The sequence below is a fragment of the Letharia lupina genome (assembly GCF_014066315.1).
Source record: "Letharia lupina isolate WasteWater1 chromosome Unknown contig_18, whole genome shotgun sequence".
Classification (NCBI taxonomy): domain Eukaryota; kingdom Fungi; phylum Ascomycota; class Lecanoromycetes; order Lecanorales; family Parmeliaceae; genus Letharia; species Letharia lupina.
Window position 1 is genome coordinate 51,108 of NW_023502987.1, and position 23,877 is coordinate 74,984.

At 47.5% G+C, this 23,877-nt stretch overlaps 5 protein-coding genes across 5 annotated transcripts; 1 reads left to right on the forward strand and 4 right to left on the reverse strand.

Moving 5' to 3' along the window:
* Positions 1 to 7,447: 7,447 nt before the first annotated feature.
* HO133_003534 (uncharacterized protein) lies at positions 7,448 to 8,504 on the reverse strand (the record flags this gene model as incomplete). The annotated part of the gene is made up of 4 exons (XM_037294456.1): positions 7,448 to 7,662; positions 7,748 to 7,960; positions 8,140 to 8,295; positions 8,384 to 8,504. The coding sequence occupies 4 exons, from the start codon at positions 8,502 to 8,504 to the stop codon at positions 7,448 to 7,450; spliced, it is 705 nt and encodes a 234-aa protein (XP_037149144.1).
* Positions 8,505 to 9,442: 938 nt separating this feature from the next.
* On the reverse strand, positions 9,443 to 10,906 carry HO133_003535 (uncharacterized protein; the record flags this gene model as incomplete). Its single annotated transcript, XM_037294457.1, has 6 exons — positions 9,443 to 9,628; positions 9,654 to 9,812; positions 10,042 to 10,158; positions 10,187 to 10,231; positions 10,550 to 10,666; positions 10,733 to 10,906. 6 exons carry the CDS (start codon positions 10,904 to 10,906, stop codon positions 9,443 to 9,445), a joined length of 798 nt encoding a protein of 265 aa, XP_037149145.1.
* Positions 10,907 to 13,222: 2,316 nt separating this feature from the next.
* HO133_003536 (uncharacterized protein) lies at positions 13,223 to 15,170 on the forward strand (the record flags this gene model as incomplete). Its single annotated transcript, XM_037294458.1, has 2 exons — positions 13,223 to 13,812; positions 13,871 to 15,170. 2 exons carry the CDS (start codon positions 13,223 to 13,225, stop codon positions 15,168 to 15,170), a joined length of 1,890 nt encoding a protein of 629 aa, XP_037149146.1.
* A 2,331-nt stretch (positions 15,171 to 17,501) lies between these two features.
* HO133_003537 (uncharacterized protein) lies at positions 17,502 to 18,598 on the reverse strand (the record flags this gene model as incomplete). Its single annotated transcript, XM_037294459.1, has 2 exons — positions 17,502 to 17,623; positions 17,677 to 18,598. 2 exons carry the CDS (start codon positions 18,596 to 18,598, stop codon positions 17,502 to 17,504), a joined length of 1,044 nt encoding a protein of 347 aa, XP_037149147.1.
* Positions 18,599 to 19,818: 1,220 nt separating this feature from the next.
* HO133_003538 (uncharacterized protein) lies at positions 19,819 to 21,480 on the reverse strand (the record flags this gene model as incomplete). Its single annotated transcript, XM_037294460.1, has 1 exon — positions 19,819 to 21,480. The coding sequence occupies one exon, from the start codon at positions 21,478 to 21,480 to the stop codon at positions 19,819 to 19,821; it is 1,662 nt and encodes a 553-aa protein (XP_037149148.1).
* Positions 21,481 to 23,877: the final 2,397 nt, after the last annotated feature.

The following is a 23,877-nucleotide window of genomic DNA, read 5'->3' on the forward strand; positions in this document are numbered from 1 at the left end:
CGGTGTAGCCCGTACCTATGAGCTACTCAAGCGGGAATACTATTGGCGAGGCATGAAAGCTACAGTTTCTACCTACGTCCGGAACTGCTACGCTTGCTATAGGTCTAAGGCCCCTCGCGATCGGGAACATGGCCTGCTACAACCACTACCAATTCCTCAAAAGCGGTGGCAGGACATCTCGATAGACTTCGTGACGGGTTTACCCATGTCTGATGGATATAACGCTATCTGGGTAGCGATAGACCGACTCACCAAGGAACGACACTACGTCGCGTGCTCTGATATAGACGAAGGAACCACGGCCGAAAAGACGGTCAACATGTTACTCAAGGAGGTCTTTCGCTTACATGGGCTGCCGGCGTCGATAATTTCGGACAGGGGCCCTCAATTCATATCGACAATATGGAAATCCTTCTGTGAACGACTCGGGATTGAGGCTAAGTTATCAACAGCCTTCCACCCCGAAACCGATGGGCAGACTGAACGGGCTAACCAGGATATGGAACGCCACCTTCGGACGTACTGTAACTACATGCAAGACGATTGGTCTAGATGGTTACCCATCACCGAGTTCGCCGACAATGATGCTACATCCGCAGCCACGGGTGTCCCACCATTCTTCGCGAACAAGGGCTTCCACCCCCGGATGAGTTTCAGCTCAGATACCACCGACTATGACACCACTCGCAAGCGCCTCGACGCTGCCCGAGCGGGGGACATTACTGAGCACATGCAGCAGGTCCTTGACTACATCCGGAGCAACATGGATCGCGCTCAAAAGGCCATGGTAACCCAGGCCAATAAGCGACGCCAAAAGATTACTTTCAAAGTAGGCGATATGGTCTTCCTCAGCAGCAAGAACATCACCTCGGACCGACCGTCTCGGAAGCTGGACAACAAGAGGCATGGCCCATTCAGGGTAATAGGTCTCGTGGGAACCTCGTATCGCTTGGAGCTCCCAGTGAGCATGAAGATCCACAATGTCTTTCATCCCAATCTCTTGACCCTTGCACCGGTAAACCCCCTGCCTGGACAGGTCAATCCTCCGCCGGAGCATGTCACTGTCGATGGCCGGATCGAATGGGTGGTGGAGGAGATCCTCGCCTCCAAATTCATCAACGGCCGCCTCAAATACAGGGTGAAATGGGAGGGCCTCGACAAGGACCTTGAATGGTACAACTCGGACGATGGCGAATTTGAAAATTGTCAAGATATGATCGACGATTTCCACAAACGGTACCCGCAAGCAGCCCACTAGCGTCAAATGCCTCGGACATCGTGTTTTTGAACGAATTGAAACCATCCGATGTTTCATAACGGCTTCATTTTTACGTTCACAAAACGATTCCTCAGGCCCATATTGCTTCACAACGGCCTCATGTCAGGCCCACCAAGCCGGCTCCCCTTGTTGGCACAACCCGTGACGTGTTCCGGGGGCATGCCAGGTTACACGCGGACCTCACTGTCGCCGTCGCTGAGCATGATCGATATCGACCAGGTGGCTTACCACGGAGAAGCCCACTCCAACATAATTTGATGCTGGATTAAAGTTTAGCGCCTGCGGCTCGGTTCGGTTCGGGACCCCTCGACCAATCAAGTCGCATCATTTCATCACAATTCTTCGCGCTGGAATATCGACTCGGGAATCATCATCACCAACCAAAACACTCATGATCACCACTCGCCCATTGCCCCACCAATTCCTTTCAATCCAGGACCCCTATGCCCGTTACACCTCTGGCTAGCGACGACGCCAACTCAGAGACCGAGACATAGGCTCTCGCTGCCCGTGCTGCCGCCGGGGAACACCGGGGTGTTGGAGGTCCCGGATATCAAAAGTTCTTTGTTATTTTATCAATTTTCAAGCGAGCGTGCATGCATACTGTTTCTACTACTCTTCCACTTGCCAATCATGAGGGCATGATTCTATGAGGGGGGGGGTAGTGTTACGAGCGTACCCTACATCTCCCTTGACACACCATCCAGCCCTATGGCCTATTAGGGCCTAGCGTGTCTTGGCAGAGGCATCTACTACTACCTGATGCCTCCTACCTACATAGTTGTCCGGTACCTAGTTGTCTTATTCAATATACCTACATTGATACCACATCTGTACCGGTCCTGACAATATTTGCGGGTGATCCTATTAAGGAGGTATAGTGGGGTTTTACTATTATTACGTCTAGGGATTCTTATTTTAGAAGATTCTACTTTATTAGATGTGGATAGAAGTCTAAACACCGAGGTTTACTCGGCTACTAAAGGCTTTCTATTATTACCATATTAAAATAATTAGATATTCTTTTTAATAATTCATATTATATAATAAATATTCTTTATACGCCTTCGCGTAATTCTTCTCTAGTTAATTATAAAGCTACTATATATTATAAGACTAAATTCTTTAAGACTATAAACTTTTAAGCTTCGAATTAATTAGTTAAAGATATTTATTATAATAAAAATATTAAGCTTAATATAGATTATATATAACTACGAAGATAAAAATTATAAAGATTTTCTATTACTAGATATTTTAAAAAGTATTACTCTAAATATACTTCGAAGATTATAATTAAAATTCTTAAGAAAATAATTACTTTAATTAAGAATTCTATATATTAAGAGTTATCTCTTATTTAATTAAAATATTTCGAAGTCGATATAAGCGAATAAACTCTTTAAAAATTATTATAAATTTAAATTAATAATATTTAACTATATAAATATATTTAAATTAAGATAATTAGCGAGTTAAATCTAAAAGAGTATTAAAAATATAATATATAATATCTCGAGTAGATAATAAACGATTTTTAATAATATATAATATTTATAAATAAAACTTATTATTCTTATAATATAATATCGTAAAATTATATATTATAAAAATGAGATACTCGCTATAACGTTAAAAATCTTTAAGAATTATTAAATCTCGAATTATACTTAATCTATATTTTAAAAAGTATCTTCTAATATTATAAAGAGATTACTATTTATTATAATAAGAATAATTTCTTAATATAAAGATTTCGAAGTCTTATAAATCTATAAGATATTTTAAATATAAAATTATTTTAGAATATAAGTAATATATCGAAGATTAAAAAGAATTACTATTATATAACTTCGAGATTAAAGAATTTAATAATTTAATAACTTAAGAATACTATATTGATAAGCTTTTATTAAACTATATTAAGAAAATATATTACTTATATACGTAATTTAATCGAGATATTTTAATAGAGAATAATAATAATAATTATAATAAGAAATTTAAATTAGTTAAATAAGCTAATTAACTATATAAGATTAATTAAATTAAAATACTTTAATACTCTATCTAATTATATAATTTAAATTTAAAAGAGAGTATTTAAAGTATATATAAAATTAGAGTTTATTATCGAGAATGTCGAAATAAGACGAAGTTTATTACGGTACGCTAAGGTCTCCTTTAGAGCCACTAGCTAATTAGATCTAGCGTGACTTAGCATCGCATATATCTACTCTACGAACATATAGAATAATAAATATCTTTTATACTATATATCTCAATTATAATATAGTTATATTGTCTTCTAATAATATGATAGCAATATCTAAAGATTATTTAATAGGCGTCTATTAAGTTATTTCGCTTTTATATTAGTTATCTACTTCTTTTCTAGAATTCCACCTACCTTAATATTAAGTACGCTTCTATATTAGTACTCACAGTTCTATAAGTCGCTACACGATCTCACTATCCACTAAGCGATCCTTTTAATAAACCAATCGCTATACCTCTCAACAGCAGCTCTATTTTCGACTTCTCAGTAGAGTAAGTCCGCTTTATTATTAAGCTTATAGAAGACGTACTCGATAAGGCACTCGATAAGCGATTTAAATTACTACAGCCACAGCAAAAGCAAGTAATTATTCCACTAAAGCCGGCACAGTCACCGAAGCAGAAACAAGAGTATAAGCCATTACAATAGGCAAATATAAAGAAATCTACGAAGAAGACTATGGAGAAGAATAAGAGCACGGGCACCAGCAGTCCTATTCAAGCGGGCACACTCTCCACAATCCCACACCAGGCCACTATACAGAATTGCGGAGATCCTTCCCCTCGCCTCAACAGTACTCCACTTTCTATCTCACTTCTCGCCTCTCTTCTCACCTCTCAACTTACTACCCCTCTCGCCTCTCCGCTTAACTATATTTAATTCACGAAGAATATAAAGGCTATAGGCTAAGGATAGATATATAAATATATAAACAACGTATGCTTAATATAGCTATCCAGAATACAGCCACGAGGACATATTTTTTTTTTCATTCTTTGCGGGCATATTGTCACGGTACGTTAAGACCTCCTTTAGAGCTACTACTTAATTGGGCCTAGCGTAGCTTAGCACCGCACATATCTACCCTATAGGCACATAGAATAATAAACATCTTTTACACCACACCCAAATTATGACATAGTCACATTGTCTTCTAACAAAGTTGTTATAAATTATTTTCGAGAAATTTAAAAAGATTTTTATATATGAGATTTAGGCTTATATCGTTGAAATATCTTAGCGATATTAATAGCTAGTAGAAATAGATAGTAAATATATTAAGTCGATATTATAGTGATATAATAAAGAAATATATATAATAGATTCTCAGTTTTCTCTAAATGCGTGCAGTAGCCGGGTAAACCTCGGTGTTCAGACTTCTGTCCACACCTGGTGCTTGTCAATTAACTCGTTGGTTGGAGTTAGTATTTGTTGGAATCAGCCAATAGGAGGCCAGCATGGCTACGCTACTAAGTTCCAAATAGGTGTTGTGACTACTCCTCATGGTGGCAAATAGCCTTATGGTGGCAAATAGCCTTAGCGTGGGCTTCACACCATAGATAGGTAGTCCACCTCCATCCTTCCTACATACTTCATAGAACATGACAATAGAATAACTATTCTACATGATATGAGACCATTGAATGCACACATTATCCAATAGTATTCGACGTTATGCACCGTGCTATGTCAATCATGAGGATGCACTGGACTGCAGCTACGACGGAAGGTCCGAAAATCGTCGTCGTGATCCGTCAGCACCCGTCCAACCTTTGCCCTCTTCGCCCCAAACATTCCAAGCTTGGCAGTCAGCGCTCCTTATTGACACTCCTCCCTTATTAACAGTCCTCACGAATTTCTCATGCGCTATGAGTCCAGATAAGCTCTAGATGGTTGAGAATTCTTGCTAAGCCCAGCGCCACCACTGGCCCCACGTTCTTCGCCTCAATGATCCGTGTGGAAATAGCGAGAGGAATCGCAAGGTCATGTTCATCATCGGCGTGGCGCTAATGAATTCTTTCTGATTTCTGATTGATCATCGGCGTAGTCCGGACGAGAATCCCCGAGCACGACCGAATGGCGTGGAGTAAGTGCATGTTCGCTTCTTCAGCACATGCTGCAGGTAACCAAGAGAGCTCGAATAGCTTCGAACTGTCCACTCTTTCGAGTTGTTTCATGGATATGTTCGGCCTTGACTCGCCCGCGATCAATTCCGAAGTCCAGTCGGTAGCGTTGGTTCAAAAAATCTATTTGGTCTACTTTCTGCATTTCTGAAAACCAACATCGATGCGAAAAATCATTCACGATGATTCGCTTGTATTATTTTGATGGTATGAATCAGGCCTTTTGGCAAGGAACGAGCTAAGAGCTGATGAGTTCCGTGGTGTGTAAGTATGATTGATTATTCAGTCTATCTCAGCAAAAAGGCTAGCTATGTCAGGCTTTGCCATAAGACCTATGGCCAAGAGGCAATTGCTACCCCTCACAATGCGTGGCGCGATCAGACGCCTTAACACCTCTTCTGATGATTTTTTTTGGCCTTTTTGAACGGCAATGGTCGGTCTACAGTGCTGCAGTAGCCAGACTTCCCACCTGATGTGTCTGTTCTGCATATTGATATTACTCACCTTTTCCCAGCAACGAGACTCATCTTTTTCTTTGACAATCCTGTCGGTTCTTTAGTGTCATGAGGACGGCAGGTTATCCTTCTTTGTTGGAATTGGAAACCCGTCGCTACAGAGACGTTGCCAGTAAACGCAAGCTTTCTGGACCAGTGGAGACTGCGGTCGGCCGCTCCTTCAACGAAAGGTAGTTGGATATGAAAGTATTCGATTCAGGCCGCTATGCGAATTCATAGAAATAGTAACAACGCTCAACATATTAGCACGGTGATTATATTGATATAAAACCACTGGTTGAGATCTCCCTTGTCGAATCTTGCTCTACTCACAGTCTAAGTACTGCATTCCCTTTCCAGAAGCACGAATGTGTCCATAAATGGTCAATCAACTCAGTAAAAGGACATGCAAATTTCAGGTCCTTGGCCACGACAGGCAGACGACTACTTCATGACTGAGCTATCGAATTGCATGGTGAGATCGAAGTTAATAGAGCATACATAATTCGTGACGCTAGTTGAGCCTTGCCCAAGCCAATGATCCCCGGAATCGGCGAGCCTGAGTCTGTCCGCCGATTTAGTATGATGAACGGCCTAATCTGCACCTTCGCGAGACATTTCGGGCCTCTACGGGTTTTCGAAATTAGGCGGATGAGTAGGCTCCAGTGACATCAGCCAATTGCTCCCATAACACCTGCAATGACTTTCGCTCACGCCCCATAATTGTCGGTCTATACTCGGTGCCTCTGTTAAGCGCTCTTTCCTGTCTCAGAGGTCGGAAGAGATGCGATTTTGACCTTTGAAAACCAGCTTGCAAGCCCAGAAGGTCTGCCCAGCAAGGTGGAAAGATAGATCAAGATGGACGGTAACACGATCACTATAGATTCAAATACCACAGGAGTTGACAACTCAGCTGGTCTGAGGATTCGTTTGCTGGAAGATCTTGGAGAGGTTGGTAAACAACGATCTTAACATTAGTAGTGGGTCTACTAGAGGGGAACAGAGGACCCATGTTAGAACCATGTACCCGCCAGTTCTGCTGAAAAGCCATTTGAGTAACATCTTAAACGTCGATGATCGCAATCGGATAAATTTCCTAGTCTCTCATATGGTCGCTGTCAGCTGGCTCCACTGTCTCCAACCCGGCACCGTAAGGCACCTCTAGAGGATGATTCGCTTATAGATATTCCTTCTGCTAGCGCAAGCATCTCCACTCAAGAGCGTTATCTATTACAACTGAAACTGGAAAGTTGCTACGCAGACTACTATGGCCAATAAGATAACAAGTCCCGAGGCGGGTACCAACAAGATATTTGTGCCACCTATTACAGTTCGATCAAAGAGAGCGAGTGGTGTAAGGGTAGATGCATCTATCTAAGCCAAGTAATGCATACTCGTAATTTGATGCGTGCAACTAGCGACCCTCAGCTCTCCAGACCCAATCTGTCGTACGCCACCCACCATCCGCCATCCGCCATCTGTAGCCGATGCCTTAAGAGGTATCAGTCTCATTCTGTACCCTGGGACCCGGCGCCGCCTTCAAAGTCACTCTAAGCCCGCTTGGCAGGCCAGAGATGCCGGCATACCCTCGAAGCGTGCATATAGCAGTCACGGCCACGGCACCAGCCCATACATCAAACCAGCGAGCATCGACACGATTACGATGTTCTACATCGACTTTTAAGCTCGCGCCGATAGCCCAGCGCGCTATGTTACGTCAGCGACACAGCTGGCCCTGGAGCAAACGCGAAGGTGTGAAGATGGCGAACGCTCTTAACGGGATTGGACTCACAGGGGCCGGGAGGCCAGTTGTATGTGACTGGCACCTCCACCTGTACCCCAGATTCTCCTTCTGGACCAAATATCTGGCGTTCGGTGTTGACAGGGATTATAGACAACAGCTTTTGCGAGATCTGGGCAGGATCTCTCATAGCGAATTGCTGACCAAAACATGCGACGGAGGGTTCGTAGAGACTCAGTACTATCACCAGGTTTTTTTGCCGCCCTTCGTAAGTACTTGGTCAGATGATCAATCTCAATCTTGGTAGTGGACTGCTAGACAAAAGGCACCATGCGTGCCCAGCATCGGATGACTAAGGTACTAGATATCGTTGACTGATGGCCCCAGGCCGCATGATGACTCCATAACACAGGGTACGAACAGAGAGTCAAGGTGCGACATACCTATATCTCTTATCCAGCCACCTTGGGTGCGCGTGCCTCCTCTCACGACACAAACACCGTACAAGCTCTCTGCCGCCCTTGAGATCTGTTGGTAAGAAGCAATGTCCGATATAACACCGTCTTTATGAAAGATATCGATAACGCAGGTAGCGTCCGCTTTTGGAGTTGAAACAGAGTTAGTTTGTATTAAGTTAGATTAACCACGAGATATACTGTTGCTGCCAAGAAAGCGCAATACACTCACGACCACTGAAGCGACGAGGGAGTTGGACATTAAAAGTCCCATTTGACCTATCGCCGAAAGTCAAAGGTTGACGGATGGTTGGAATCGTGTTAAAGGCTTGGAGACAGCTGTATCTGTTCATGTCGAAGCCGAGAAGATTACCGTTACAGACGGGAGCTGAATTGTCCGCATCGAATGAGAAGTTCGATATCAGAGCTGGAAGATCATGCGGGGGCGATGCAGGCCTCTGGAATGTCTCATTTATCGGTGACGCTAATAGTAGAGAGCTTGTGAGGTCTTGGAAAGGTGGCAGAGTGAGTGTAAGAGTAACAGAGGTTAGAAATGGAGAGATACAGCCTATGTAAAACATAAACGGAAACATTGTTCAACCTGTTAAACACCAAGGGTGGTTGATGAACGGTTGCTCAATCTAAATTTTGCGACAATTAACATCCTCACCCATTGTTCGATAAGCGCTCACAGTCGAAAGTTATTGATAGGACGGGGTCGGTTACCTACACAAGCGCATGGATGCGCGGAACGCATATCGACGAGGATTCAAGTCAGGAAAAAAATCGCGTCGTGCATATATTTAAAGATGCTCTAAGTGGATATAGTATCAAAAATGAGGCACAGAAGAGGATTTGAAGTACTCGGGTGTGAAGTCAAAGATTCTTTTCTACACAGTACCGCAAGACAGACTCCTGAGAGTTAGGCATTGCTTCTTCGTTCACTCAAAGTGCCCTCATCCGAATTGAAGCACGTGTGAACGCCAAGCTCCCTGAGTCTTTTTCGATAAAATTCTAAAATAGATGGTAGAGGGTCCCTCGTCTTAGCTGGACAAAAGCACCGATCATACTTCCAAACTTTACAAGGTCACTGGCAGCTCCGTGACTTCAACATTCATCGTTGACGGCGTGTACGGCAGCTCTGATGGGTCCTTCGCATGTCTCAGGTTCGGAAGCCTTGGGAAAAGAGTCGCTGTGCATACAGCGCGAATCAGCATATCATTTCACATTGAGTAGATTGACTGAAGTCAGGTTACATACCGAACACGATCTCCAACTCGTCGCGCGAAAGCTATTCTCCCTGACAGCGATGTGGGCCATAGCCGACCCCGACTGTATCTCGCGTGACATGCTTCCGGTGGACACCGAGTATGTTGGTGTTCTCGTAAGGGTCTTCGTCGCGGTCTGCGGACCGAACGGAGCAGACTACGCCATCGCATTTCTTGGTGTGCTGCGGAATCAGTGAGTCTAGGAATTCCTGGGTGGTCGCTAGTAAGACGCACTTTGCCGCCAATGGTAGTATCTTCTAGCGCAGCGCGGCGACTGTTCAATGCAGATGCCGTCTGGTAACGAAGGCACTCATTCACCACATTCTTTGCAAGTGAGGGATCTCCCTTGAGCTCTTCGAGCTCTTCTGGATATAAGAAGAGTGTGAGAACACCCTAAAACCGGAAGGTTATAAGTCGAGACATTCATCTGCTATGAGACAGGGCGGTTGGGCATACCAGAGCGATAGATTTAATCAGGGCGGCATTACGGGCCACATAGACTAAGAAGGCGAGGTTGGAGACATATTTTCTCTGGAGGGTTTCCATTATTATACTATAAACTGTTAGGCTGATGTTAGTCTACAAGATAAGAATTGGAACTTCTTGAAGGCTATAGACTTACCTGCTCCGTCGCAAGCTTGCTGACAAGATCATCTTGGAGTTTCTGGATCCTCTTCTCTACCAGCTTGTGCATATACTTCTTTAAATTGCTGTTTGTAGGGCTACCAGTCTCTGAAGACTTCCCAGCTGAGGGTATAAGGACTTACCTGGTGGAACTCTGGGCCTTTCGGCTTGTACCAGTGCGGACCTCGCTGTGATGAGTCAAAGAACCGATATCATCTTCCGAAACGTCAAGCACTCGGTATATTATCTTTACAAATGGTCAGGGAGCTCTCTCGGGTCGTCTCGGGCGCTATTGGCCGATTTGAAAATTGCTTAGGGTCACTTGGGTGGGTACTCGTGTTGTGCATTCCTCAACCAAAATGAACCGTTCCTTCTTGATCATTTCATCAAGAATCTGATTGATCTACAACATCGGACGCATCTTGGCGACAGCTTCGGTTATGAATGAGCTCTCAAGCATGTTTTCGAGTTGCGATATGGTTAGATCTGCGCGAAAGTCTAGAGACCATCTCTCGCCTTTGCTTCTTGTGGTCCGGGTCATCCATGTTCACAACATTAGGTCTTTGACCTTTAGCGTTCCAGCCACCTTCGTGAATCTTGGGGTTCCCAGGAGTTCTACGGTCCTAGAAAGGTATGAGCGATCAAAGGAAGCAACATTCTTGAGTGTAGATCGGCTTCTTAGAGCTTACGACGGATGGCTTGTTCGACTCCAACGCTTCGCACACGTCTTTATGCTTCCAGACCATCCAAACGTCGGTTCTATCGAAGAGCTTGGCTTTGGATACAGGAGCATTGTGGCACGATTTCTCATTCTCCTGGGGTGATTTGTATTTCTCGTGGCGAGCGAAGGGAAACTGAGGCATCTCTACGAGCAATTCAGCACTTGATAGTGATCAGCCATTGGCTTGTAAGCCAGGCGTACCGTTGGTGGAACCCATGACGCGTAAGGGCTGGTTTTCGAAGGCCAGCAGTCAGGTTAATGGTCACAATGGTGTTAGTGTTATTCTGCTTCGAGACATAGGGAAACGGAGAAATTAAAAATCGGGATTGTTTTAACGATTATAGAACATTTTGTTTACTCCGCTCTACGTACCTATTGCTCCAAACGGCATCCATCATCTATCATCCAAGGGAAATCATCTGCAGGGCCATCAGCGATTATTACTTCTTCCCATCCCCAGAATCAGCTCCCAAGTTGCAGAGTGCAAGAGCTCCGTGTAGACAGCCGTTGGGCTGCCCTCTCCCAGGATCATCGTCACTGGAGTGGCTCCGTGGTGCCATCGTTTGCCGCGTGATCGGTGTGCTGCGGCTCACCACCATAACAACTAATTATGGAGGAATAGGATAGATCGTTCCCGCTGTTTTCCGTCAAAGGCTGTACTTGTATTCAACCCTGTTTTCTGAGATATAAAATATATATATTATCAATTTATTGACTCCAGGCCACCATTTCAGGGTCTTCAGGGTCTTCAGGGTCTTCAGAGTGACGGGTGATTTAAGGCTGATTTAGAGTTGCGGCTCTCAGAAGGTAATCTTACTTTACTGTTGTTGTTTTAATTCTTGGCGCTGCTGGCCCTGGAACTAGGGTGGTGCTGGTTGCAACTTAACCACGGGAGCTACCGGCAAAAGGTTATCCATAACCGGACCGCACCCTCACCGAGGCATACAGCCCAACCGGGTTCTCGATCCTTTCCACATACCTCAATTCCATTGCTTCCTTCGTCGCATTAGAAACCTCTTCATGCCTCGCTTACCCAGTTCTTGGTCTTTCGAAATGTCTTCCGAGATCATCGATAGAAGGCGCTTACCTCGGCCCATACGCTCCACAACCATCTACTCTCTACTTCTTCGGTGAAGACCTGATGCTCTTCCCGACAACGTGCATTACTGCGTAGAAATCATCTATGACATCCAAGAAAGCCTGTTCGTTTATGAATATCACTCGCCGCGACGATTTCACCTGAAAGGTGCCCCCTACAAGCTCCACTCTGCCGTCGAAGACTCTTGTCAGTAACTTTGAACATCAGCCATGGGCTATGCAAAAAGAGATGGTTTGGTTCCTTCGGGAGTGAGGCCTATGCGGACATCGGTCGACGATCTGAAGGACTCTGACGAAGAGATGCCGAAGTAAAAAGGCTGTTCAAAGGGCGGGCATGGTCACAATAAGGAGCTTCGTCTACACTGGATTGCGTTATGCTGTCAGGAGCAGTCGATGTGGAGGAAAATATTTCAAGCATAGTGCACTGAGAGGATATGTGTTTGAGGCGGGAATACGCGATTTGGAAAGGGATCTTGATCAGGAGGATATACACGTAAATCTTGAAGACCAAATTACACATGCTGCTACCCAAGAGCCATCAATGCCCTAGTCCGCTGCCATTGAGACTTGAATGTCTTTCCGTCTCTTCCGACACAGCCATGAAACTCGAGCTTCGGACAGGAGGAGTAGAAGGCGCTAGGGTATCCGATAAACGCCGAGAGGCAACAGATTTCGCCCTATGTTGCCGGGGTCTCGGCGTTTATCGGATACGCTTGAGGACGTGTCGGAGCATACGCATGAGGCGACGGCGAATGATATCCTCGACGGTACATAGGCGGAGGGCAGAAACAAATGGCGAGAGTTAAGGAGGAGGAAGTCGTTGCTGCTGTTGACGTGAGGCCATTCTGGCTGGCTGGCTAGGGTCCGGCTAGCCATTCTCTTGAGCACGAGAGGACGGCTTCTTAACCATTTTGGACGGCGAGAGGGGTGTGCTGACCCCTGTCATGTGGAATGAGGAATGTGGGATGATGAACCTAGTCACCCTTGCTTGGTTCGGTGAGGGAGTTGCGATTGTCCTAGCGCCAAGAATAGTACCTTAAGGATCAGTGGAGATCTACCTTAGTCACGTTATCTAGGCAAAAGGATGTGGTTCCGTAGGAAGCAGAAGGTGCTAAACTGAAGGGGCTTGGCAAACGGAAGCTAACTCGAAGAGGCCTAGCGAGCTTAGCACGTCTGAGGGACTGAGGCAACCCCCACTATCTGGTTGCTTTATGCTCACTCATACCATCAACCCTTCAATATACACCTGTCCTTCTCCTATCAGCTTCAGCTCACTGCGGAGAGCGAAGCCTTGTCTATACATTGTATATCCTGCCCATAGGATCTCTCAAATACATTTCGCGCCTACTGAAACGTGACAATGGTCTCCGCTCACGTATTCAAGCTTTGCCAAGAGACGCCGACTGTGAGCTCCGAGTTCGCCAAGAACCCATCAGAGGCGCCTACAGAAATCGCCAAACGACTCTATGGCACCACAAAGCCTGCTACGAAGCATGACTTCCCCGGAGTCGACCGGCCCTCTGCTTCAGTTGCAGATCTCGAGCGAGCGCTGCAATGTGGGAAATGGGGTCCCTCGCCGCCAAGTGAGTTCTTCTTGAGAGTTTGGAATGATGTGCTATCTTCTCTCGACGCGGACGCCTTGGGTGGCATGGTCTCGCCGCCATTGATGGGCAGCTACGGCACCATGCCATTGACCGTCATTGCCCCACTTGCTGATATCGTCCGCCACATGTCCAATCTTATAGTAAGGGCGGAGAGGGAAGTCTTCTTGATCACTTGCTCTTGGTCGCCATCTGTTGCCGTTCACCTGGTAAGCGATGCCTTGAAGGAACTTTCTAGGAGAGCTGGTCAGCGCGGTGAGCGCGTGGTCGTCAAGGTCATGTATGATAAGGCCGGCGCTGCCCAGTTCATCAACAATCGCCAGCCAGTCAAACCAGAAGTGTACTCAGGGTAAGCTTTCTCTATGCATGAGGCAATTCCCAAAGTATTGGGGGCTAAGGGAAACCAGTGAAAAAATCCAACTGCCGAAGCCGGAAGAGATTCCGCATATCGACTTTGAAGTCATCAACTTCCACAAGCCTTTGCTCGGAACTCTTCATGCGAAGTTCATGGTCGTGGATAGGAAGGTTGCCATTATCGAAAGCAACAACATGGAAGATAACGACAATGTGGAAATGATGACACATTTTGAAGGCCCTATCGTTGATTCCATCTACGACACTGCCCTCGTTACATGGGGCAATGCTTTCAAGACCCCACCACCAAGCGCTAATGCTCCTGCTACCGCAGGCGGGCTTCCCACCAACCAAGCCAGCGAAGGCTTATTCACAGACCGAGAGCCTGCGCGAGAACAACACCAAATTGTTCTGGACGGTCAGGCGGCACAGCTCCCAGAGCATATGCCCGGCGACCCACATTATGATTCGGACATGGCGGGTGAAATCACTCGGATGCAATCATGCTACTCGGCCAAGCCCAATGAGTCACGCCTTCAAGCCACGAACAGGCAGCTCAACCTAGCATGCACTAAGCCCATTGGCCCAACGGCGCCAGAGATACCCGACGGTGATGAGTTCACACCATATATTCCTATTTCCACTCCCACGCCTTTCCCAATCGCACTTGTCTCTCGACCTCCCTATGGAGAACCCAACAACGGAAATGTATTTGTGCCTCAGAATGAAGCTTGGCTGTCCTGCATTCGCAATGCAAGGTCCTCCGTCTTTATCCAGACACCAGATCTAAACGCCACCCAGCTCCATTCCGCTCTCACCGCCGCTCTGAAGAGAGGCATCGAGATCACCTACTATGTCTGCCTCGGCTACAATGACGCTGGTGAGATCATGCCCGGCCAGGGCGGTACCAACGAAATGTTTGCCGGCAAACTTGTAGACTCTCTCAGCGAGCCTGAGCGCAAGCTCCTTCACGTCTGTTACTACGTTGGCAAAGATCAAGACCATCCAATCCACCACAATTTCAAGGCTCGCAGCTGCCATGTGAAGTTGCTCATCGCTGACGGCCACATCGGTATCCAAGGATCCGGAAACCAGGATACACAGAGCTGGTACCACAGCCAGGAGATCAACGTCATGATCGATAGCGAGGAGATGTGTCGGAAGTGGCGAGAAGGAATTGAACGTAACCAAAACACGGCGACGTATGGGAAGGCTGGTGTAGATGACGGAGTGTGGAGAGATCAGAATGGCAAGGAGGCGGAAGGTAGCATGGGGAAGCCGAGTACAGCTATGGGGTGGGTAAAGGGCACGATGGGGATGGTAAAAAAGGCACAAGAGAAGGGCGGGTTCTGATGATTGTCAGAACGGGATTCATGCTCCGGTATTGCGGATACATTTCGTATAATTCTTGCTTGTACTCGCGCATTAGCTAGTGGTATTCAAGAAAGCGTAGAGCCATGACCTTCTTCTGTCCGCCAGCCTCGGAATATCTGAGCAAAAGACGCTCAACAGGGAAACGTGCCTTCGGGGCTACCGCGCTACAACTGTCGATAGTTCCGCTCACATCAGGAAACATGGACTCTTCGAGATTGAATAGGAAAGACTGCGAGAGTAAATCAGAAGAATAAGGTGGCGAGGAAGACGGATCGGACAGAGGAAACACCCAAAACATTTTCCTTTCTTTCTCCCTTCCACCTTTCCCCTCCCCCGTTCATCACCCCTGAAGCTTTCGTGCAAATATGAATACCAACATCTGCGCTACCTTCTTTCCTTTATCAATGCTTTCATGCGCATTCGATATGCCGACTACCAGTTGCAACCCAGCTCTCTCCAGCAAGGCCATTGTACTAGTACAGGCAATGACCCATTCCTACTCTCTCCCTGTAAGCCCTCAGGTCTATAATTTGGTGACCTAGGGCCAACATGAGAGCAATGGGTCATGTAGCGTTTTGTACACGTCGTCAATGATGAATGTAAGGCTTGGGAACCGGCCTGTGACTTGTTAAAGGTCGAAAGCTGGCGGAATGCCTCGACCGAGCCTAGACTGGGGAAGCTTCTCGACCTAGACTGTTAGTGCACTGAATGATGAAATAAACGCTCTTTACTCAGCCCACTATTCAGAAAATTTCACACCACATCAAAATGCAGAACAAACGGTATTCCCTTTCTCAACGATGCTCGACCAACGGCATTGCACCCAGAAGACTCTACGAAAGTCGCTCCTAGGCACACAACTACGATTCGAAAACTTCAATTAATTCGCAAAATCCAATTTCTACAAGCTTGCCAAACCGAGACTACCTTTCTTCAGCCTCCAAATCCCAATCACGACCCCTTCCCTTCTCAACTCGACATCAACCTCACCAAACCTTTTCTTCGCCACCGTCCACCGCGACGAAATCCTCATCGTTTTAATCAACGAACGATACTTCAGGTAGACCGCCCAGGCGTATCAAAGATCAGCATCACGTCAACCTCATCCTTTTGATCGCCCAGACAGGCTCGCTCCGGGCCCTTTCCGCCGGCCGGGCCCATTCCGGACAGCGCTGTGGTGAAGACTCCATTGCTCGTCATCGGGAGACCGTCGTACGTGGGGGCGACCTCGAGTTGCGGAAGGGCCAGGGGCGTCGCTGGTTCCAGATTCGAACGTCAAACCTCAGGACCGGCCGACAACAGCAAAACATCCGACCTCATAGTTCCTACCACGGCACCGCCAGCGCTCGCGTCCAAAGACGACTTGAAAATCGTAGCGTGCGGCAAGCTCGCCCGAAGCGCAAAGTTGACTCTACCTTGATAACGCTGCCGCCAAGAGAGTCTGCCGGAACAGGGCTGGAACGCGACCGGGGCACCACTGATTATCTTCCCAGTCGCCTGCAGGCGGTAACCCTTCACTGTACGCGAGTGGACACGATGTCGATATAGACGTCGTATTGGGACAGCGACCAAGAGTAGAGGGGCGTCGAGGGCAACTCTGCGCTTTGGTCCATGAAGACCAGATCTTCCATGACGGCGACAGCGTTTTGGGAGACAGCGATTTCGGCCGGCAGTGCGGCTTACAATGCGTTGCAGTTGGAAGCCGGATCGACCACAATGATGGTTTGACTTTGGGAAGTGCAGGAGATTTACTGTTATCGTGTGCAGTGGAGCATCTTTCTCTGAACATGAAAGTCGAACTCTACGTATTCAGAAGGGCCAGCGGTGAAGTCTCCGATGGGCTCACGATAAGACTATCGCACATTGTCTAGTGTGGGAAGAGACCGGCTGATGAGCACAGTCGAACATGTTCATGCATGTATTATTACAGAAATGGCTGCTCTAACCACACCAGTAGATTGAGCAAGACTTTAACTTTCTGAAAATAGAGGATGTAAGGTAAGTCAAAGGGAGGTTAGCAAAGTTGAAGGTAGCTCCGTTCGAAATACCAGGTACAATTAAAGGCGGCTAGGCGCTAACAGCCATTGAGGCAATGAAAATGAGCGACCCTATTACGATATATGTGAACGTTTTCGGTGAACTTCTTTTTGTTTCCAGCCGACAGGCGGTTTTGCCAGTGCCGGTGAGTGCCTTCACAGCCTCCGATAAGTCCAGTGCCACTTTAGTGCGCACGCTGGAAAGAAGGAAGGCTGGAAGTGAGACATTCTGAAATCCTGGTAGATGTGGTCTTAAAATTTCACCCAAGCTATCTCAAGGCGCGAAGAACGAGGATCGGGGTCTGCGTTTGGCCTGACTGCCCGCCTCAATCGTTTGTTCACCGTCTGCATGCTTGCGCGTTCGCTTGATTTTTCCCTTGCATGTGTACTCATAATCTAAGTTGGGTTAGCGAACATCTCTGCACAGAATAAATGAATCATAAAAGTACTCTTGTCAGCACACAACCTGTGCAATAGCTCATGCAAGGCATCATAGTTGCGAACTGCATGGTCTTTGGGGGCAAGAGTCCCACGGTCTCGATGCGCCAACATGTCATCAGCCTGAACACGATCTTGGTATGTTGGCTCGCTCCATCTATAGGGAATGCACGCGCTGAGGTCGAAGTGTGATGAGTAAAAGCCATCATCATCAACGTTATCATGCATAGTCTGGTAGTACCATTTTTCGAATGCATTGCTTGTCGGCTCTTGGTAAAGTTCCCAGGTGCGGAAATAGACCGACGTATCAACGTGCTTGCAGAACAGTCTGAAGTGCATTGGAATGATGTCCCTTATCTCCCAGTGCTGAATGTCGTCCGCGGAAGCCTTGCCTCGTGAAGGCATTATACAGAATTCGAAGCGTATCAACTTAGGCATGTTTAGAATAGCTCTCCAGCACTGTCGCATGAGCTGAGTCCGGTTTCCTGATCTTGTAGTTCTATCGTTGCCGGCGTCCGATACCAAGTCGACCCAATCCGCCTTGCGTAAAGCTTGTCCATCTACTCCGTCCCCGATGAACTTCGGATCTTCATCCATGTAGAGAAGGAGCATCCTTATGTACTTGCCGGGCTCCACTACAAGCGAGAAAGGGCAGCTCTGGAGGAAAGTACAAAGCACTTTGGCGTCAACACCAAACATGATTTTCGACTGGTAAAGTGCTTCCGCAGCGGCGGCAGCAACACCCGATCCTACGACGGCAGCATCGAGGCACGAAACAACCCCTGAGTAATCGCGCTCATGGTATTTGTCGGTAAATTTGTATGTGATCCCTTCTGCCGTGTCCTCCACTCTGATGACCTCTCGGCACCCGGACTGGGCAAAGACACGGTGAAAGATCTTGAGGCGAACTTCATGTGGAAGACGAGAGAGCATACTGGCGGCGACGCGCTCAAAAGCTGAGTTTAAAGATGGCTCAACACGAGACAACAAGGAAGTGTCCTCTTCACATCAGTGCAGAGTGAGAGAAGAGTTGGCAAATGCAGTTCCTAGCGCGCCAGCGCGCCAGCGCAAGTCTTGCGCGCTAGTCCGAATGGAGTAGGTATAGACGAGATGCAAGTCTCACGAAGAACCTCCTCTTCCCTCTACACTGTCGGTCAAGCACTTTATTCCCCACTTTATTCCCCACTCTCGCCTAAACAGTCTAACAGTGTCCATTCATGTACATCCACAAGGCTTTTATAATACGAACCTCCTGAATCTCTCAGGAGAATTGGAGTACCAGAACCGACACGTGCAGGATCTTTCGTGTTTGGTAATCATACACCGGCCAAAACCCTCGAGCGCTCTCTCCATCTTGCTCTTCTTCCCAGAGATCTTCACCCTTCCGCCATTAGCATGCATCGAAAGCCCTTGTTCTTCGAAAAGAAGACTCATCCCACTTAAGTACTCGAAACTGTGGATCCGGCTCTCAGACTCGCCGGCAGCTACTTCCCTTGAAACCAGATATCTGCCTTGCATTCGCGTCAAAACTTCTCTGTCTGGTAGACAGACCGACTCCCAGCCGTGGCCGTGAATGTATCCAAAGCTCATGTCGTCTACCCTTGCTCCAGCTTCGATCTCGATTCAAATTCTCGGCAGGAAATCAAGCGGAACGAATCCTGGCCAGCAGCAATCATCCTCGCTAAGTTTATCCAGCTTGAACTGAGCTGGAACGAGGCGATTCAGGCTGTGAAGGGACTTTTCTTCCATCAACAGCGCAAAGACTTGATCGCGACGATCAAGGCCAAGTGGCCGGTCATCGTGCCATATCTTAGCCCTGTGCATCTTCGGGTGGTTCTTGAGCCGTCTATTGCACTGTGAAAATTGGGATGAGTAGGACAGGGGTCAGCCTTCGGAGACAAGAGTATCAGGGTTCGGTATCTTGATAGGATCACATCTCTTAATATTTGAACTCTCATGTCCGAGACCCTTTTACAGACAGCATTACTCGTTCTCGATTTGTCGCTGAGTTTACTTTTTGTACTTGAGGTTCGCTGATGCGTCTATTGCAAGCAACAAGGTTTGCTCTTCAATAATATCAAGACGCTATGACTGTAGTAGCGATGCTGTATATCTACAAACATAGGTACTTTTACACCAAAGAGTATGGCAGCTTACTCCGGTGAGGTCGCAGTACTCTTCCATGCATCTTCCCGGATCCAGAAGAGCTCAATCACAGTATCCATATCCCCATCCATGCCCAAGTGCCGATAATACTGCCTCACGCCGCCATCAACCTTGACGCCCGCCAAGAACCTATACGGGATCTTCTCGTCCTCAAGCTTCAACGGCGTTCTCAGCGGCCCCAAATAGTGATCCCACCCTTCATTGTGAGAATCTTCAACCTTCATCGGCGTGACCCACGTATATTCCATCTTGTCCAATCGCAACGGCTTCTCCTTTTTCGTTGAAAGCGCGCCTCTCGGATACAGGGAGATGGAGTAGCCGTTACTGAGAATCATGTCTGTGCCGAACTGCCAGCGTTGTAAGTAGCATTTATCGCAGACGTCTGTAACAAGGGACATTTGGTCCATGGGGAACCATCTCTGATGTCTGATACCATCGGGACCTCTGCCATTCTCGTCCCAATAGCCCTCTTTCCAGTGGTGCAGAGTTAGTATCTGCCGGCCACTCTCAAACACTCCTGACCGATCGCCATGGATGTCGATTTGGTGCAGACCCGGTAAAGAAGTGAGCGGAGTCTTGGTGTACCTCTCTATACACTCGTAGATCTTATGGTCGCCAAAACCCATTCGAGAATTTCCCTTGCATTCGTCATGATTTGCATCAACAATTTCGGCTAGTGGCACTGAAAGGAATATGCCACCACCACCCATCCCTATCAGACCATAGAGTACGACCGTCCACCATTCTTCCGATAGCGCGCCAAGATACCTAAGCTGCGTGTGATCATACCTGTCGAGAGCGGAAACGAGCGCAGACATCGAAGTGACGAAAGTGTCATCATCGATGAAGCCGATCCAGCGGGTATTTTCGTTACGATGGGCATACATGATCTTCACGAGGGAGAAATAGCGCTCTAAAATCCCATCCTGGCGGTCAAGAGGCTTCACGAGTGTGACTTGCATGCCGAGACCCCGCATACGCGACTGCAATTCAGCCATGTGCTCCGGGTTTGGTGCGCTGTCATCAGGTCCAGTAACCACAACGAAAAGTCTCGCATTGGTATGCGCAAGCCAGCGCTCGAAAAAGGGTAGAGAAACCTCCAGGCGGCCCAGGGTAGTTGCAGCGCCGAAAATGATATGGGACGCGTCTGCCGGAGCATCGGCGAAAGCAGGGACGTCTAGGAATAAAGGCTCTAAGCAATGTGGTAAGCCGGGCTCATCGTTATCCTTCCCGGGCTCGACGATTGTCAAGTCGCCAAATAATGGCTCGTCGACCTTAGTGATGGAGTCACGTTGAGCCTTTCCATTGGATCTGACCACGATGTCTCGCCGGGCATATTTGACGGGGAAAGGAATGTCAAGCTCATTAAGCCAGTCGAAGCTCCCTTGGCAAATGGTCTGCCGGGAAGGGTAGTGCTGTCCGAGAGCAAGTCGATTCGGATTAGGAGGGCCTAAGTCATCTTCGAGATTGGCGAATTGAGGACTGTGATCCGTTGGAAGTTGCCAGAGGGTGAAGGTCAAGGCTAGAGAAAAAGCACAAAATATAACGATGGCTCTACGGCTCCGGAAGATGGCCGGTACCCTCGGCGCCAAGAGGTTGGGAAAATGAATTCTTCCAGAGGATAGTAAGGATCGAAGATGGCTCGCCATAGTGACTGAAGACTATGGTGCCTTGGTCGTGCAACCTGCCACCTGTCGGAAAGGACACGGCAAAAAGAAGATAATTCTTCTCAGCCGAGACAATTCCCGCATTGCATCGCATGGCATCGCATCGGAATCTCATGCATGATCTTGCACCAAGGACTGTTTGATAACGCCCTTCCCCATTGTTGTTGCTATCTGTTGAACATGATTTCCGATCATTCCTGCTAAGTGCTGATGCACTTCTGCAGTCTCCTACTTTCCAGTAGCGACAGCCGCCAGCACATCTGAAACGTCATAGCGGAAAGAGCTGCCCATTCGGCAGTCTTGGCTCGACGCTAGATAAAACGCTATAGCTAAAGTAGCTTAAGCTTCTATTGCAACGGCACTTGCAACCGAGGTGGACGGTAATTGTGCGCATTATTAATCCGTTTCACAAATCACAATCCGGTCTTCACACGGATCTTCCCGTAACAAACAACTCTATCCTTTTAACATCTTGGCAACGGTGCATTTATGAGTACAGCTTATTTTACGTCTTGGCAACGGCGTCCAAGCTTGCTTGAAACCTCACTCTGTCCGCAGCGGCAAGAGTATATCCCCCCCGCCCCTCCCTCCAGTGCGAGCGAGTGCCAAGCATTGCCAGTAGGTTGATAGCTCTATTTGCAGGCCTCCTTGAGAGAGATATAGGCTTGAAGCCCCCTATCCTTGCTGAAAACCTTCACTAGACATCTAGCCCAAAGCACCGAGTCAATTGCCTAGCTCAATCTGTCCTGGAAAAGCTTGCCGAACCTATAAAGAAATCATTGGCTTCGTAGACGTGACCGATGACATTGGGTGTAGAGCGAAGACCTGAAAGATCCAATGCACACCAATCAAGATACTTGCCGCTCCCTCACATCTGACGCTAAAGTTTGAAGGGGCGCAATTTCCCTCCTGCCCTTGTGATTACATGTCGCACAGGCTGTGGTAGACCGATAAGGGCATGTGGCACCGACATCGAAGTGCACTTCTGACGACTTTAACGCTATGGTGCACCTGCGCAAAGATTGAGATGTCGCCAGCCGCCGGAATGTTTTGCAAACTCTGTCCAAAGCCTTTGCAAAACGCAACATAGAGCTGCGAACTCTTATTTAGGCTAGGAAGGGACCGAACAAGCTAGCGAGTAAAAAAATATGTTCAAGCTCCATGCTCTCTTATTCGCCGCATACTGGGCTGAGCTCAGGTGTCAGATGGACTCCCTCACACAGGTTTCGAAATTTGCCTTGCAATTCGTGACCCTAGTTATTCTCGCTTCCGTACAGCATTAGCTCAAGCGTGTCAATATCTGGGTTGTGCTCTCAATAATGGCTGAGATGCTCGCGAAGTACTCCAAGCAATCCCGCTTTCTCATTGATAAGCCAGACAGAGAGCTAAATCATCTCTCGGAAAAGGCCAACGCATTCGAGGAGGTAGTCGACCTGCCAAGTGTATTTTTGGGAGCTGGCGATCTGACTCAAAGCATGACAAATGGAATCTCGAGCCTGACAAAGCTCTCATGCTCGTGCAGCGACAAGGCTCCCTGGGTGACGAACTAGGGATTGTGATTCAGATACCAGCAATCACTCTGGCAGTGAGAATGAACTGGTATAGTGAGTTGTTCGAGGTCTCATTGACGTGCGCAAGAGCTTTTCCCAGACCATCAGCGCGTAAGTATTCGACCCCGGTGCCGGGCCAGTACCGAAAGTCGGTACTGTGGGCGTATCCGATTGCCAATTGCGTAATAGTCGCAAGCTGTGAGATGACCAGCGCTTGGAAGGGGTCACTGTTGCCGTTCTCGGCACCACCCCTCTACCCATTGGGCTTCTGCGCCGGTGATCACCGCGGTTCTAGCAACATCGGAGACAACCTCCAATTCCTGATTGCGGAACCAAAGATGTCTAGGGAAGTACTAGCTCTTAATATTCCTTGTGCCCACTATCTAAAATTGCTCGACGTGGGAAGCTATTGCGTGGGCGGGTACAACTCTTGAGAGCAAGACATGGGGGGGGTATCGAATTTTGGGATTCGCCATCTTAGATAGATGTCAGCGTACAGCCTTGACTGTGCAATTTGCTGGAGCCGCTTGTAAACACGCAAGACGGTCGTTTTGTCCGCTGCAGGAAGATTGGAGCACACGGTGAGAAGTATGTCAGTCGAGTTCAGTGGGGTGAGCCATGGTTGCAAGAAGCATGAGGCTTCAATCCTGCTGTAGGCTCGAAGAGTTGTCTGCAGTGTGTGTGACTGTATCCAAGACCTGAAAGAAGAGAAGGAAAGGGAGCTCGACCTGGAGTAAAGGACAGTGTTGGCGCGTCGCGAATCTTGAAAAAGACTGAACCGCATACTCTCCATATAAGGTTTACCTTACTTACCGAAGTCACGTCGTGG